The sequence below is a fragment of the Ipomoea nil genome, unplaced genomic scaffold (genome assembly GCF_001879475.1).
Source record: "Ipomoea nil cultivar Tokyo-kokei standard unplaced genomic scaffold, Asagao_1.1 scaffold0202, whole genome shotgun sequence".
NCBI lineage: Eukaryota > Viridiplantae > Streptophyta > Magnoliopsida > Solanales > Convolvulaceae > Ipomoea > Ipomoea nil.
In genome coordinates, this window is record NW_017616630.1 from 2,508,199 (window position 1) to 2,523,572 (window position 15,374).

The window sequence follows — 15,374 nt, forward strand, 5'->3', positions numbered from 1 at the left end:
GGCTTTTATAGAGATTCCCAGCTCTCTCAAGGCATTAACGAACATAGTTATTGCTGATTTGTCATCTATATCCTCCACTTATGCTTCTTCCGTTCGCCAACGGATTAAGAAATTAGTCAAGGTTTCGCTAACCCCTTGTTTCACAATGGTGAGATGCATAGTGTTTTTGACTCTTATTTCCTCTCATAAAGTGGGTGATAAATTTTAGGAATAGGGGTCAAATAGGCCACTCAATTGCACACCAAACTACAATTAGGCCATTGAACTAAAAAAAATACAATTGGGCCACTGAACAACACAAACTCATACAATTAGACCCAAAATGACCTGTTTACCTAGAACTATGCTGATAGGGCGGTTACCTATTTTAAAAATAATTTTAAATAAAATAATTAATTAAAAAAAATTATAATCAACCGGCCGGAGACGAAGGTCCCTTCATTTCCTGGCCATGGAGACGAACGAATCTTCGTCTCTATGGCCGACCGTTCTATTCTAGTTTTTTTTTTTAAATTAATTATTTTATTTAAAATTATTTTAAAAAATTACTTTTAAAATAGGTAACCGCCATGTCAGCATAGTTCTAGGTAAACAGATCATTTTGGGTCTAATTGCAAGAGTTTTTGTTGTTCAGTGGCCCAACTGTATTTTTTTTGAGTTGGATGGTTTAATTACAATTTTGTGTGCAATTGAGTGACCTATTTGACCCTTATTCCTAAATTTTATAGCTAAATCGTGAAAAGAGTCAATGGTACTTCCCTTGAGGTTTGTGAACCAACGTTAGGCTTGTCCCGACAAGGCCGGGAAAAATGCCTTGCACATCATTGCTTCCGAGGATCCCCATCAGCATCATGGCGGCCTGGTAGGTCATGATATGCTTTTAGGGGTCACCCGAGCCATTGAACCGCTTGATACTCGGGGGGTTGAAATCAGAAGGGATGGATTGCCTTCGGATTTGGCCATCGAACCTCTTGATAATCGGGGGGTTGAAATCAGAAGGGATGGATTGCCTTCGGATTTGGCCATCGAACCGCTTGATACTCGGGGGGTTGAAATCAGAAGGGATGGATTGCCTTCGGATTTGTCAGTGGGTCTGGAGGTCCCCTCCTGAATCCCTTTCTTTTATTTCCCGTAGTCCATTCTGACCCTCGATCCCGAGGTTCTAGGGCGACATCTCCCCTACCTCTCATGCTGTGTTCGGCTCGGAGTAGGCCTCGCCTGACCCACCGGGAAATAGTAATGTGGGGTCCTAGGGCAACCTCCCATCCCTCGGTAAGTAGGGTCGGTGTTAGCCTCCACCTCCAGCGGGGTCGAGTGGGCCCTCCTAGCTATTGCGCCTATCCCCTTGCACGCGGGCTGGGCGACACTGGTCGAGGCACTCTTATTGGGGGTTGGGCCCCCATCCCTCGGTAAGTAGGGTCGGTGTTAGCCTCCACCTCCAGCGGGGTCGAGTGGGCCCTCCTAGCTATTGCGCCTATCCCCTTGCACGCGGGCTGGGCGACACTGGTCGAGGCACTCTTATTGGGGGTTGGGCCCACTCTCCTGGACCCCGCACCTCTCTTTATTTGCCGCTGGTTGGGCCCACGTGGGCTTGGCGAGTGTTTGCTTTGGGATTTGAATGAAACAGGTAAGGACTAGGAACACACAATTTTCGTAGCGGTCTCCATGGGACTGGCCCAAACAAACAATGCGAAACCCACAACCCAATATTGTAAGCTTGAAATGACACTACTGAGAATCGAACGCTGGCCTATAGGTTTGTGAGGAGAACTCTGAACCAACCGAACAGAAGGGATCTCGTGTTTAGTGCCTTGTCTTAAGCAGACCATCCTCCCTCTATTTATACTGCCACACGCCTCACATGCACCGTCACTGATGGAAGGCGACCAGTGGTCGCTATTGGATTGTCGCTCAAATTGTAGTGATTTGTAATAGCAGGTCATTAACCAGTTTTAGAGCTTTATTGCCTCAACATAAATGTTGATAGGCTAAATTACACTTTTAAAAACTCTATGCACCTTCTCTTCTTAATTTTGATTTAATCTTGTTAGATATCAAAGATAGGTTTAGTTGGTTTTCCAATGTGTCCATCTCCTTTGTCAAGCGATTTACGAATCGGGCAGCCCATTCTCTAGCTCGGGAGTCCGCTTCAAAGTCAGGTGGCGAGGAGTGGTTTTTCCACCATCCTTCTTTTCTTTGTAATGTTGTTTTGGATGATTTATGTAATGAAATTTAGTCTTTGCTCTTCAAAAAAAAAAAAAAAAAAAAAAAAAAAAAAAAAAGTCTAGGCACCTAATTAACAATTTGAATATAATTTAGGGGAATATTTGACCATTTTCCCTTATAAATACTAGTATTTTCTATGCGGGGTGTGCAAAAATAGGTGCCCAATATTAGTACTTTATATTAAAATTTTAGAAATTTAAATTATTGTAAATAATAATAATAATCGAAAGCATTTTAATAAATTTAATATTTATAATTTAGGAATTAACAAACATATAACTCCAATATATAATGTGTATAAAAATTACTATTATTGAAGAAGATAATAAAATATATGGTGGATGCATGTGCATGATAATAATAGTGGAAAAGATAACGGAAGATATAACGATAGGTGTATATTTATCCAAAATATTGAATAATCTTTATATTTATATTTATTTTTTATTTATATATAATAAAGCAGAATCTAGCCACAAAATTTTCCCTCTAAAGTGTCAATGCATTTTGATAGAAACAAAATTAGCAAGTATGAATGCATTAATTGTGTGTGTAGATGTATTTATACATATATTTTTTTTAAAGTTATTATGTGTATTTATATTTTATAAATTATATTTTATTATTATAACTCTATCTTTATCTCTATCTCTATATATATTAAAGCATAATGAAGTATGGAAAAAACTTTATTGTGTTCAAATTTATTGGTAAAGTTTTATATTTAATATAATTTGTGTATATATTCATTTAAACCTTAATTATAATTAATTTGACTCTACATGTATAAAGAGGAGAAATTAGATATAAAATAAATATAGTTCTTACATAAATAATCTTTTTTAAATGAATAAATTTTTGGTGAAGATTTTTGACAAATATCGTCTGTTATTTTATTTACAAGTTTTATTTAAATACATTAGTTATAATAATACAAGTAACAATAAACTTTAAAATCAACATAATAATAGCATAATTAAACTTTTAAAAATATTAAATATTACATTTATACTTATATTTTTAATCAAACTAGTATTTGCGCCCGTGCGATGCACGGAATAGATTTGTTGTAATATATTAAGAATATTTGGATTGATATATAATTATTTAAATTAGAATATCAAATATTATATAGTGCAATTGAAGATGTGATTTGAATCATTTGAATTTTGATGTTATCATTGCTTGGATTTGAGCAAATAATTGCTCAAATTAATAGCTAATATGTAGATGTACGCATCCGGTGCTGTAATTTTGGAGATTTTATTTATCATCATTTAATATATTTTTTTTTATAAATTAGGCAAATGTGTTTTTTCTCTAGCAACTCAGTTATAGCAATGAATTGCTATCTTAATTCATTTGTATATATGAAAAATATATATTTTTGGCTAGATATATAGCAATTTTGTCATTTAAAAAAACATAATATCATCGATTGTATTCACACATTATTGAAACCTCTTTGAAGACGACATTGGTAGTGCCAACACAATTTTGTTCATCCTCGTCTAGAGCTAACACCTTCCGTCCATCAGGACAAGTTACTCAGGTGAAAATATATAATGGTATAATATCACTCAATTAGTGATCCTTTTATATTTTTAGTCAATTAGTAATATCATATTCATTTTCAACCCATTATTCTTTTTTATTTTCAGTCAATTAGAATATCAGATTCATTTTCAGCTAATTATTCTTTTTTATTTTCAGTCAATTAGAATATCAAATCCAGTGATATCTTTACCTAATTTTCGTCCAATTTTTAATTTACATTTACTATTGATGATGTAGAATACTATTATTAAAATATTTTCGTCTAATTTTTAATTTTTGTTTCATTTTTAATTATAATGCAATGATCTGGTCATTTATTTTTTTATTTTAGTCAATTATGGATCATTAGTATCAATTTCCTTTTATATTTTCAGTCAATTAGTCAATTAGAATATAGATGCAGTGATATTTTTACCCAATTCTCGTTCTATTTTTATTTGATGATGTAGAATATTATTGTTCAAATATTTTCATTTTATTTTTAATTTTCTTTCCATTTTTAATTTACCTTTACTATTTTTAAAGATATGTTTTTACTATTGATGATGTAGAATATTATTATTGAAATATTTCCTTTCGATTTTTAATTTTCCTTTACTTGATGATGTAGAATATTATTATTGAAATATTTTTGTTTCATTTTTAATTTCCGTAAATATAGTGTCAACTATTATATAATAATGCATATTACATGTTAATTTATAAAATTGTAATATGATTTCTTACTGGGCTGTGGTATATAGAAGGTAATGAGAGAGTGACCAACACGAGAAGGGGATGGAGGCAGTGCAAAATGAAGAATTACAATTTTTTTAGTCACCAATCCACTGTATTTATAGGTAGAGAATTATAAATTAATAATATCAATTTCCTTTTCCAATTTACATTCTTAATCAAATATTATTTCACCTTGATCCAACAATCTCCTTTTCTATTTTAAGTCAATTAGAAATGTTTATAATTTTTAGTTAATTAATAAATAATATCCATTTTCTTTTTCAATTTGTCTAATTTTCATGGGTTTCCTTTTCAATTAAGACCCTTTTATATTTTCAATTAATTAATAATATAAGTTTTCTTTTTCAATTTATATTTACTATTGTTTGAGCGGGAATTTTACAAAATAGGATTTTATTTATTTATTAATAGTATAGATAGATTTAAATTTTAATTATAAATTACATAAATAATTAGTATTAACATTATTATTATTATTATTATTATTATTATTATTATTATTATTATTATTATTATTATTATTATTATATACATATTAAATATTAATTGTAAATACTATTTGTATCCAATAGTAATAAAATGGGCTGGATAGAAAGTAAAGTAATGAAAAAATTATTATTATTATTATTATTATTATTATTATTATTATTATTATTATTATTATTATTATTATTATTATTATTATTATTATTATTATTATTATTATTATTATTATTATTAAGGTAATGACATCACGGTAAATATTTGTTGGAGACTAAAATAGGGTAACCATATGAGGATTGTCAAAATAACATATTACTCATTACTCAATATAAATAAATATAGGTAATCAATAGAAATACCATATTAAGTAATATTATCAATTAATATGTTTTAATTAATTTCCATTATACATTTGATTACCAAATAAGATTTATTAATTATTTGACAAATAAAATATTTAATTAATTTGGTAAAAAAGTTTGGGCGGAAAAATGAAATAGAAGGATTTTTTTATATATATTTTCGCCCTTGCGATACACGGAATAGATTTGTTAAAATATTTTAAGAATATTTGGATCGATATATAATTATATAAATAAATTATTACATCAAATATTATATAATACAATTAAAGAATTGAGTTGGATCAATTGTATTTTTTGATGTTATCATTGTTTGAATTCGATCAAATAATTGTCCAATTAATAGTCAATGTGTAGATGTACGCATCTGGTACTGAAACTTTAGAGATTTTTAAATATCAATGTTCAGTGAATTATATCTGTGGTTCATATTTAATTTTGAGTAAATTATTAATATTCACTAGTATTTGCGCCCGTGCGATGCACGGAATGAATTTGTTGTAATATATTAAGAATATTTGGATCGATATATAATTATTTAAATTAGAACATCAAAGATTATATAGTGCAATTGAAAGTATGGTTTGGATCATTTATGTGTTTTTATGTTATTAATTGCTCAAATTAATAGCTAATATGTAGATGTACACATGCGGTGCTGTAACTTTGGAGATTTTATTTATCATTGTTCAGTACTTTTATAAATTAATCAAATGTGCTCGTTCTCTAACAACTCAGTTATAAAAATGAATTAATATCCTAATTTATTTGTATGGAAAATATATTTTTTGTCTAGATATATAGCAATTTTGACATTTAAAAAAACATAATATCACAGATTGTATTTACATACTATTGAAACCTCTTTGTAGACAACATTGATAGTAACAACACAATCTTGTCTATCTTCGTCTAGAGCTAACACCTTTAGTCCCAAAGGATGAGTGACTCGGGTAAAAATATATAATGGTAGAATTTCAGTCAATTAGTAATCCTTTTATATTTTCAGTCAATTAGTAATATCAAATTCATTTTCAGCCAATTATTCTTTTTTATTTTTAGTCAATTAGTCAATTAGAATATTAGATGTATTGATATTTTTACCTAATTTCTGTTCCAGTTTTAATTGATGATGTAGAATATTTTTATTGAAATATTTTCTTTGTATTTTTAATTTACTTTTACTATTGTTTAAAATATGCATTTACTATTGATGATGTAGAATATTATTATTGAAATATTTCCGTCCAATTTTTAATTTCTGTTTCATTTTTTAATTAAAATGCAATGATCTGTCAATTTATTTTTTCATTTCAATTATGGATCATTTTTTATTTGTAGTCAATTATTAATATTCATTTCCTTTTATAATTTCAGTCAATTAGTAATATCAGATTCATTTTTAGGCAATTATTCTTTTTATTCTCAGTCAATTGGTCAATTAGAATATCAGATGCAGTGATATTTTTACCTATCCTAACCATTTTTAATTGATGATGTAGAATATTTTTATTGAAATATTTCCGTTCCATTTTTAGTTTAGCTTTACTGTTGTTTAAAATATGTCTTTACTATTGATGGTGTAGAATATTATTATTGAAATATTTCCTTTTCATTTTTTATTTACTTTTACTTGATGATGTAAAATATTATTATTGAAATATTTTCGTTCCATTTTTAATTTCTGTTCCATTGCTTAAAATTGTGAAAGATTTATGATATAATTGTGATTTGATTTATTCTACTATGTAATATTATTGTGAAAATTTAAAATGCAATAATCTGACAATTTTCTTTTCAATTTTAGTCGATTATGGATCATTTTTTATTTTCAGTTAATTATTAATATTCATTTCTTTTCCAATTAACCTAATTTCTGTTTCTTTTTTTTTCATTTTTAATTTTCAGTCAATTATTAATATTCATTTATTTTCCAATTTACCTAATTTTTGTTCCATTTTTAATTGATGATGATGTAGAGAATTATTGTGAAATATTTCTGTTCATTTTTTAATTTACCTTTACTATTTACTTTTTTTTTTTACCTTTACTATTTACTATTATTTGAGCGGGAAATCAAGTAAATAGAATTTTGTTTTTAATTATATTATAGATTATAGATTTTCCAGCAATCCAAACACTATGGATAAAGAAAAGTCATTTCATTAAGAAAATTAAAAATAATTAAATTAAATCTAATCATGCTATATTTATTTGTAACTGTATATTAATTTCATTTTGAAATCATTGGTTCACATATTTGAATTATTTATTTTTTCGTTAATTATTATAAACAAAAATGATACTATACTAATTAATTTATGATATTTATCAAATTGTATTTTTTAAAAAAATATAAGATTTACACATGTTATGAGGGGTTAAAACATATTTTAAAATTATTTTTTATTAGTAAGTATTTTTATTTTTAAAATATTTTCCAGCGGCCCACACAATCCCTTAGTCTACCATAAAAAATTGATAAAGAAAAGTCATTTCATTAAGAAAATTAAAACTAATTAAAGTACATCCTATATTTATTTGTAACTATATATTAATTTTATTTTGAAATCATTGGTTCACATATTTGAATTATTTATTTTTTCTTTAATTATTATAAACAGAAATGATATTGTACTAATTAATTTATGATGTTTATCAAATTGTATTTTTAAAAATATAGTGTTTTACCGGCAATTTATATCATGCACCAGGGCACGCATTGCATCGTGCGTCCTGATGCAATACATAACTGTATAAAAAAATACACATAATGATATAAACAAATACACATAATAACGTCAACCCCCTTCCGCGCCTCCCAAAACAACGTCGTTTTGGGAGGCGCGGGACGCACAGTGCTGCGCGCGTCGTGGTGCAGGGTATAACGATTGTGTTTTACCCGTGCGTTGCACGAATTTTTTTTTTTTATGAATTTAAAATTAAAAATAGAAAACAATGAAAATATATTATAATGTACAATATAATAATATGGTTGGATTTTTATATATTTGGTCAAGTATCTATTTTCATAACATACAAAATTTAAATTTAAATTTTGTATGTTTAATATAATCTCTAATCATGTACATATTTAGATAAATTTATTGAAAAATTCACATAATTAAGTTTATTTATTCCTAATTGTATTTCATATATATTATAATTCTAAAAATATGAATACTAACTAAGAGAATTGTACTTCGAAATCAATAAAAAAATGTAAATTCTAAATTTTGTATGAATAAATTTAAACTCTAATCGGACGCATTTCCTTATATGATTGTATAATACATTGTATATACACATAATATTTATTAATATGTATATAGAAAAATTCTATAATATAATTTCAATAATTATAATTTATATTGATAGATTTATAATTAAAAAATTACATATAGAAATTTAAATATTGTATGATTATTATAGTGTATTTTTTTTTTGAATGCTACTGGCTCTATTACATTGTAGTATCTGTTCATATACTTTCTCAACCTACTGAAACACAAAGAACCAATAACACCTCCACCGAGGCTCGAACTCATAACCTTCCAAATGGAAGTCCAATCCGGGTACCATTAGACCACATAGTCCTGGTTATTATAGTGTATAATTGTATGTAAAATTATAAATATTCATGTTTTGTTAATTTTATACTTTCATTTCTTTAATTATATTTCATATTTTATTAATTATAATTTAATGAAATTGTCACAAATATTTTTAGGGAAGAAATATTATATTTTTTAGTTTCAATAATTATATTAATTATAATTAATAAATATTGTGGCAATTACCATAATAATTTCATTAATTATATTAATTCTAATATTTGTTCTCTTCTAATATTTAAACACATTACCATAAAATTATCATAATAATTACACGAAAGAAGGAAAGAAAATTATTAGAATAATTACCATTAATATTAAAAATTAATTATATATTAATGTGAGTATAATTTATTTTATGCCAATAATATTATACATTAAGTATATATATATATATATATATATATATATATATATATATATATATATATATATATATATATATATATATATAATTATTGAAAAGAGGATATAATTTTAAAAAGTAAATTATTAATTAGATTACATAATATAACTGTCCTACTAATTGATTTCATACTACTATGTATAATTAATATATTTGAATTTTTTTTAAAGCTAAATACCTATTAATTACCTTAATAATTAAGATAATTTTTAGTCAATCAATATTCAATAGTGCTAAATGTATTACTTCAAATTTTTATAAATAAGATATAATATTATTAAATCGAAATAATTAAAAATAACGTGTCCATATTACAAAAGATTTTATAATAGTAATTTTTATTTCCTAATAGAATTTGTCAATTGTTAAACATTGTTTATGGTAATTATTGTATGACATTTAATACTAAGATTATCAGGTATAATTTTTATAATTAAGGTATAATATTATTAAACCAAAATTATTAAAAATAATGTGTCCACAATATAAAATAAATTATACTTGTCTTAAATAATTATTATTAATATAAATTTATAATTATAAATTTGTATACGAAAAAACATAGCAACTGAAATTTCTGGTTAAAAAAAAAAAAAATCTCTCCATTTTTTTGTCACCAATTTATAGGTAGAGAATGTGAGAATTATAAATTAATAATATAAGTTTCTTTTTCCATTTCCTTTTCTATTCAGTCAATTAGGGATTTTTATAATTTTCAGTCCATTAATAATATACGTTTCATTTTTCAATTTGCATAATTTCACTTTCGTTTTCCAAATCCGTGTTTCATCTGTTATTCCCATACATAATATTCACGTTACTATAAATTGATTAGCAATTAATACATTTACAATACCATAATTATGCAATATTACCAATTAATACATTTTAATTAATTTACATTAAACATATGCTTACCAAATAAGATTTATTAATTATTTGACTAAAAATATAAAATATTTAATTAATTTAGTACACGAGTTTGGACGTGAAAATGATGTAGGATGATTTTACTTTATATATATATATATATATATATATATATATATATATATATATATATATATATATATATATATATATATATATTAATATTATTGTATTACGTTCATATGAAATAATATTACCATACATACTTGTTAATATTTTGATTTATTAAATTGTTTACAATTCATATTATGGTATGAATAATTCTTATGCAATATACAATTTGGCAACTCAACTAATATTAAGATTTCGCGCAATGAACATATTTCGTCTTGTGTACTCATTTGACCGGAAATATGAAGGTTGGTTCAATAAATCGTAAATATTACCAATTGTTTGGTTAGAAAATAATCTTTATCAAATAAAAAGTAATTAAATTGATAAATTATACTTAAAAGGTAAATATTATGGGTTATTTTCTTATATATAAACCTTTATTGAATTATTTTATTATAAGGAGCGAAAAATTTTATACATAAATTGTTTTATAATTTATTTTGATCTTGAGGTCACACACACACACGCACACACACACATATATATACACACGGTAAATATTACAAAATACTTGGTTATAGAATAAGCTTTATTAATTTATATATAAATTAAAAATGATTAAATTGTTAAATTATACAAATTGGAAAACTCTTAACAAAAAATTAGCATGGATGTAACCACATCCATAAATTTGATTCTATTTCGTAAATGATTTATAAAAATCTGTGTGATTTTATTTCGAAAATTTCAAAGAATAGTGCAGAGTAGTAGTAAATTAAGGTAAATATTACCCAAAATTCTTAAAACCAAAAACATATTTGATCTTATTGAGAAGTGAGAAATGCCTATTACATAACAATAACAAAATATAAAATTATAAGTGAAGTTGAATGTTGGAATAACTATACAATCTTTAGAGCTATTAACATATCCATCATTATTTGAATCACATTCTTTCGAAGAATATGCATATGTAGAAAAGTACCATGAATTTGTAGTGTAAAAAGAAAATGTTGTAAAACAACCATATGCATAAACTAAAAGTTTTGAAATATAAACTATTAAAATTACGATCATAGTACCAAAAAAAAAAAAAAAAAAAAAAAAACACCTCTTTATCATGGACTACACACTCTATAGAGTTTATTGTTTCAGAACCTCTTGCCTCTGGAAGATGAACAACACGGAGCACTCCAACATTGATTCTATTCCAAATGAGTGTAGGATGAAGTTGACTACCAACAATTTCGTTGTGACTTCCTGCTACAACAATTAGACAATTATATTATTTTTAAAATAAATATATAAAAAATAAAAGAGAAATAATTTAAAAAATAAATGTAGTGTCAACTATTATTATATAATAATAATGCATATTACATGTAAATTTATAAATTCGTTGTAATTGCCAATGCTTAACATCATTGTAGTTTATCCAGTTATTGTGCGTACCTTCTACAACGTGGGCACACGTGGTGTTGGAAGTCATCAACTCTCCTTAATGCATGTAAATAGTTGCTCAGAACCATTTCAATTGTCTCTATATTTGTATCCTGCAATATTTGCAAAAGATGCAGAAAAGAAATAAGAACATAAATTAAGAATTATGCCATTGGAAAATGAAAGACGCAATACATAACTCACCCCAGTACAAAAATGAAGAGTTATAATTTTTCTAGTCACTAATCCATTATATTTATAGGTAGAGATAGAGAATGTGAAAATTAATTTCTTTTTATATTTTCAATCAATTTGCCTAATTTCTGTTTCCTTTTTTCATTAGAATCCTTTTATATTTTCAATCAATTAATAATATCAGTTTCCATTTTTCAATTTATATTGACTGGATTTCACAATGGTATATTGGTATTGCATAATATTACCAATTAATAGCTTTTATAACATTTTCATTTTACATTTACTTACCAAATAAGTTTTATTAATTTGACCAATAAAATATTTCATTAATTTGACTATAAAAGTTTGAGCGGGAAAATTACATAGGAGGATTTTACTTTTATATATATATATAGATATATAGATATAGATTACCTTTTCCAATTGGTCAAATTTATTTTCTATCTTTAAGCAAAATGATCTTCCTTACACATTCTATACATAATTACACATCTTTATATATACGCATTGTAATGAGCTAGGTTCCATAATTTTCGATAAAGATGTACTACAGAATCAGTCATAACTAATTTCTTTTGAATCATTCATACGTATTGCAAGAACATGTCCATCTTTAATTACACAATTTTCCTTATAAATTGTGGATACTAAACGGTTCTATTCAATTTTTCATTTGTAAATATATATCTTTACATAACTATATTTCTAGTAATATATATATATATATATATATATATATATATATATATATATATATATATATATATATATATATAGATTTTTTTTAAAATATTTCTAGTAACTTTACATTTTATTTTATAAAATATATAACTGAGATTAATATTCTTTTCATCCCGGCTAAACCTTTTTTTTTTTTTTTTTTTTGACATACTCGGCTAAACCTTATAATTACACAATCCTTATATTCTTAGTACAAAATAACATTTGATGTAAAAATTATTAATTTCCATCTCGATTAATATTCTTTCCATCTTTAATTACAAAATTTTCCTTATAAATTGTGGATACTAAACGATTCTATTCCATTTTCCATTTTTAAATATATATCTTTACATAACCATATTTCAGCAACGTATATATACAATTTTTTTTTATATATATTTCTAGTAACTTTATATTTTATAAAATATATACCCCAGATTAATATTCTTTCTATATACTGAGTCAGTTTGGAAGCATTTTTCATTGCCATTTGAGTTACTCAATTAATTGATTGGAAATACAAATTTTATATATTCCTTGTCATTTTTAATCAAGTATTAATTATCATTTCATTTTTCAATTGGCCTAATTTGCATGTCATTTTTATTCACAGTCAATGATTTTTTAATACATATTAATTAATTATTTATTAATAACATATTTTTTTTTTATATATTTCCAGTAATATATTCTGTGCCATTTTTAATCAAGTATTAAGTATCATTTTCTATTCAAATTTACCTACTTTTCATGTAATTTTTATCCTCGGTCAATGATTCTTTTTGATACATTAATTAGTTAAGTTACCTATACTATTGTTTGGGCAATCTGACCATTTTATTTTTCATTTAAGTCAATTTGAGATGTGAGTTGTTGTGAGTTGTTGCTTTTTACAGGGCAGCCAATAGCACTCCAGGAGATGTTGCGGTCATGGTTGCAGCACGATGCTATGTCTCCTCGACTATTGGCCGTGAAGGCCGCTGGATTGTACTTGCATTCTTATTTTCAAGCAGCTGCGTTTTTTACTTAGTTATAGTCTTTGGTCTAGTGTTAGTCATCTAGCATGGGACTTGGGGCATGTATGTTATAGCCCTGGGGGCCTACTTTATGTTATCTCATTTTATTTTCTAGCTTAGTTTTACTTAGTGGGATTTTGGTCGTGTGTGGCCTAATCCCTTCGACATTGTATTGGCTTCAGTCTTTCATTTATTATTAATAAAAGTATCCTTACTTGAAAAAAAAAAAAGTCAATTTGAGATCAATTTCTATTCTCTGTCAATATTTTTTTTAATACATTGAACTCATATATAGAATTATGAGTTTCTCATCAAAAAAAAAAAAAAAAAAAAAAGATGTAAAGAAAAAGATTGTGTTTTTTAACAAAATTGTAAACACGATCTGGAGTTCACAACAAAGAGATTTAGCTAAGCTTCTACTACCAGACATGTTTTCATTTGTAGTAATGTAGAGCTAGTCCTAAAATATCAGATATCATCACATACCTTATGCTTTCAAAAATTTAAAAAAAAAATAAAAATCACATACGTTATGTTTGTCGGTCTTTTGAAGATAGAAAAGACCACCATTGCCCAAATGGGTGCTCGGAAGCTTCCAATCTGAATCAATGTCTGCCAAAACTGTAAGAAAAACTACAGAAATCACGACGGAGCGCAGCATTGCCATGCCCATATAATTTCATTTGACACGCACACTACAACCTAAAAATCAAATGTGATATGTTTCTGGGCATTAACCAATTCCAAGAAACACCCACTGCACAGAAATTTTCAACGAACCCAACTCAAAAATTTGTAAAGAAAATCCCGAGAAAACTAAGATTTCTAAAGATACGACATTAAAATGTTTATCATTAACAATACAAAAGCTGCGTTTTTCTTCCGGCTTCGACGTAATTTCACAAAAAACTTTGGCCAAGACTTGCCTGAAGCTCAGTGGTGACAGGATACTCATCCATGTCCGTAGTTCTTGTTAATGGCGGCCATGATAAGCTTTTCGCACTCAGGCTCCATCCAAGTGGTCACAAACGACGCCAAGTTCAACCTCGGATTCCTGTCCAGAATCATCAGCTCATCATTTATGATCTGGAACGCGGTTTCCTTGGGGATCGAGTTCTCTGGCATTTTAAACATGCGATCATTCGCCAGCGTTCATTTTCTCACTTTTTTTTGAAGTAACCTAATCGAAGAACATAAAATGGAACGGAATAAATAGAGTAAGGGGTATATATTTACCGAGGAAGGGGAGCTCAAACGTATCTGGAAGCGAAGGTTGAGCAAATGGAGACCCGGAAGCTGTCTTCGACAAAACCATGGTGAGACTGATCGGACAGAGGAGAGAATGACCGGTTGGTGATAATTTTATCATCAATAAAATACCATACATAACAATACCATAATCACGTAATAAAAATTAATTTCCATTAAACATTTACTTACCAAATAAAATTTATCAATTATTTAACTAATAAAATATTTAATTAAGGTAATAACATTATATAAATTATTATTATTATTATTATTATTATTATTATTATTATTATTATTATTATTATTAGATTACATAAATGCCCCTAAGTTTTGGGGGGAAAACTTGATTAGGAGGATTTTATTTTTATATATATAT

The 15,374-nt window shown here is 26.5% G+C and overlaps 1 protein-coding gene across 1 annotated transcript in view; it reads right to left on the reverse strand.

Annotated features, from left to right (window-relative positions):
• The window catches only part of LOC109190628, a 38,290-nt gene extending 23,876 nt beyond the window's left edge, over positions 1-14,414 (reverse strand). Inside the window, exons 1-3 of the mRNA XM_019341163.1 lie at positions 14,277-14,414; positions 11,823-11,923; positions 11,162-11,215 (exon numbers count right to left, since the gene is read on the reverse strand). Of these exons, the coding sequence (XP_019196708.1) occupies positions 11,162-11,215; positions 11,823-11,923; positions 14,277-14,414 (293 nt within the window). The remainder of the gene's footprint in view (positions 1-11,161; positions 11,216-11,822; positions 11,924-14,276) is intronic.
• Between the last annotated feature and the right edge of the window lie 960 nt (positions 14,415-15,374).